Here is a 3,510-nt window from a genome sequence, read left to right on the forward strand (position 1 = left end):
TTATTATTATTATTATTATTATTATTATTATTTCTGGACAAAATCGGTTTTGGCCACACACAAAAAAAAAAAAAAGACTTAGGCTGTTGTTTTTGGAAAGTGACGTTATGGAGTCGTATAATGGCTGCAAAGCCTCCATGCAAACTCGAACCCTATCCGGTTCTGCGGAACGGGTCCCGGTTCAGGACCCTCGGGGGCTCGTGGAGTTCCGTTCATTTGTTCCCTGAAATGCCACTAGATGTCACACAATCAAACCGTGAGCTGCGGCTGACCGTGAAAGGGAAACCCTCCTTCCGTCTCATTTAAATCCCGAACCGCTCCAGTTGTAGTTCTGAAATGTGATCACGTCCAAAACTGGGCCGACGTTCTTTCTTCTTCTTTTTCTTTTTCAATTCCTACCTACTACGAGGAGTAAAGAAAAAAAAAACTATCATTTGTTGATAACCCGTGCGTCATCGGCTCGACCGGCGGGCAGCGGCGGAGACCACTGCGTCTCCGTCGTGCGTCAGAGCAACACCGGACTAAAAAAAAAAAAAAAAAAAACGGGTCAATAAGTGCACTCACCGAACCGGCGATTAGCGCATTAATTGAGCTCCCGCAGCCAATCAATCGGTCGCGACCCTCGCGTGACCCCCCTCCATCCCCACCCGTCCACCACCACCTACCACCACCTACCACCGGAGTGACGCGTCTCGCGGTCGCGGATGAGAGAGTGTGAGGCGGCGGCGGCGGTGTTCGGCGGGGAGGAGAGGAGATGCGCATATCTGCAGGTTCTCTAGCGCGGTCGTAAAACGAGATCCGGAGCCATGCCCGGAGTGACCAAGTACAATTTAGTGGATGACGCGCACGATCTGAGGGTCCCCATGCACAACGAGGAGGTGTTTAATCATGGGGTCTGCTTCGAGGCAAAGGTAAGGACCCTCTGCAACAAATAGGATTTTTTTTTTTTTTTATGATTTAAGCTCCGAGGATGGTATGGCTGTTGTTACTTCTATATGTCCATCACTTTATTTTCTTGTTGACACGTTTATTGTTGTCCAGACCTCATTTTAACCAGGTTTGATCATCTCTCCACTAACTGGATAATATTTATCCACTTTAAGATTGCAGATAGATTTATTTTTTCTGACATGTTTCAATATCAGAAACACTAAATGCAACAAATTCTGTTTTCTAGAGTTTTTGCTCCACTGTTTTGTGAGTTTTACTTGTTTTTATGGTGATATTTTTGCTTCAGTTGCCCCATTTTTTGTATAAAAATTCTATTTGTTTAAAGCAGCTCTTTAAATGTTATTGCATGCCGTAGACTATTGTCACCTTCCTAAGATAATGGCGTAAGTCTTTTTTTTTGTTGTTGACAAAAGGGATTTTGAAGGGGGAAAAAAATCAACACCTCATATCCTGCCAGAAGATGATTTAGGGAATAAATAAATAAATAAATAGAAAATAAAAAATTGTTTTGGCAAAAAATGTCTTAGGCCATTATTTTTTTTAAATTTTTTTTTAAAGTTTGATATATTTAAAATGAGCCAACAGTGTCAGAGCTGATCATTTCACCTACAGTTCCAGAAGTTTACATAACCTCAACGACATAAGCGACACGTGAATTCTGGGTTTTCAGTTCTGCCTCTCCAGAGTGGAACGATATCACAACATTTAAAAACAAGGCTGAGGTCTGAAGTTAATGAACGTTGTCTCTAATCTACCGAGTGCTGGAGGTTTCTTCTGGGGGCAGACAGGGTCCATACGAGCGGAAAATCATAATTATCATAATTAACAGAAATAAAGGCCTGAGAACATCAGTCTGTGCCTAATTAGTTAATTGCTTAAGTGTGTTTCGACAAGTTCAGGGGAACCACACACTTAGAGCTGCCATCAACATGATTTCAGCATAATTCTGGGTTACAAATATGAGTTCTTGTAAGAATTTCAATGGGTTGATTTACTGTAAGCCTGGCTTCTGAGAACAGTCTGTATATTTTCAGTAACTTTACAGTTGTGGAATATTAATGGCAGCTTGTAGGGACCCACCGATTAATTCAGTCCTCATATCTTTCATTTTGGGTGATCGACTGATACTTGCAAAAAACAATTTTGTTTGGCCCATGAAGTCAAGAAAGGTTAAAAATTTGGCCAACAAACCAGAAAACATTGATGACCCCAAAACTGTGGAAATTGTCTTTTTTATTTGACCTTTTTTGTTTGGACACCACTGATCCAAAGGTGTGACTGAAGTCTTTCTAAAAATGCCACTTGGGAGGTTTTGAATAAAACATATTTACAAACAAACCCATCATCCAAAATGTATATAGATTTTTATTTTATTTTTTTTACAGTTTTGACATAGTCACTGCTCTGAATCTGTTGGTTTTTTTTTGACAAATGAAATTTTTTTGAGTCTGTAATCTCCAGCTAAGGACTAATCAATTACTCAGTTAGTTGACGAATATTTCAATATCAGATTAGTACAATTAATCGCTTCAAGCCTAGTGTGAAATGAACCTAACACTAACAACCTGCCAAAACCCAAAGTAATCCTTTTGAACTCTTGTCTTGCAGTACATCGGCAGCTTGGAGGTGGGTCGCCCCGGCAGCCGGATGGAGATAGTCGCCGCGATGAGGCGAATCAGAGTAAGAACATGTGACTTCATTGAAACAGATGCTATATTTAAACCTGGTGACAATAGCCCCTCTGAATCTTTAACAAGCTGTCAGAGTCACTCATGCTGTCACACCGAACACATCTCCATCCCCGACTGTCTGTTTTCGGAAGCGTCCACGCCACGTTGCCTTCACCTACAGATCGTCTTCACCCACAGATCGTTTCCCCCCATCCCCCCCACCCCCTTCAGTGCACGGCACACATCGGTGAGGTTCAGCGCCTTGTCACTAGCAGTTTCAATCCTGTGATGACATACGGGGAACGAAAGAGGGAGGAAAAAAAAAACCCTCTGAACATTCTCCTGCACAAGACGAGGTCGCCCAAACACGAAGCACTGCAGTGGCACACAGCAGCACAGAGTGCAGAGGATTTGGCTGCTTTGCTTGTCAGCTGTTGGATCTAATCTAACAACAGAGTTGTTGTGTCAGCCTGAGGTCAGCCTCGTCCCCACTGACACCCGGGGAAAAACTTAATCCCGATCCCTCGCCATCAGCTCCTCGTAATGGCCATTTTGGTCTCCTCGCAAAGATTTACTGTTGCAACGTCGCAGACTTTTTAGGAGACGTTATTAACACCGTGCTGAAGATTTGATGTCAGACGAACTCAATGCGGATAATAAAGGAAGCCACACATTGCTCAGCACAATCCAAATACTGAAGAGCTTTTTGGCTCAACATGGATTTTTCCGTCTGAGTTGGAAATAAACAAAGTTTAATTAAATACTTGGATTTTGTGCCTTTTTATCTAAAGGCAAACAGAAGAAAAATGTTTCCTGATGCTGTGACACAATTAATCAAATGTGGCTGAGAAAGAACAAAAGGAAGACATGAAAATGCAGGAAGTAACTG

At 42.2% G+C, this 3,510-nt stretch overlaps 1 protein-coding gene across 2 annotated transcripts in view; it reads left to right on the forward strand.

Moving 5' to 3' along the window:
- Nucleotides 1–3,510, forward strand: part of LOC106946457 (carboxyl-terminal PDZ ligand of neuronal nitric oxide synthase protein-like) — a 36,259-nt gene that overhangs the window by 5,964 nt on the left and 26,785 nt on the right. The window contains exons 1-2 of one of the 2 annotated variants that reach the window (XM_015030790.1): nucleotides 655–911; nucleotides 2,560–2,631. In XM_015030790.1, coding sequence (XP_014886276.1) covers nucleotides 807–911; nucleotides 2,560–2,631 — 177 coding nt within the window. In that variant the 5' untranslated portion in view covers nucleotides 655–806. Of the gene's footprint in view, nucleotides 1–654; nucleotides 912–2,559; nucleotides 2,632–3,510 lie in introns of those variants that run through there. The other variant, XM_015030799.1, reaches the window with a different exon arrangement.

The sequence above is a fragment of the Poecilia latipinna genome, unplaced genomic scaffold (assembly GCF_001443285.1).
Source record: "Poecilia latipinna isolate Pla-1442-1.1 unplaced genomic scaffold, P_latipinna-1.0 Scaffold12, whole genome shotgun sequence".
Taxonomy (NCBI): Eukaryota; Metazoa; Chordata; class Actinopteri; order Cyprinodontiformes; family Poeciliidae; genus Poecilia; species Poecilia latipinna.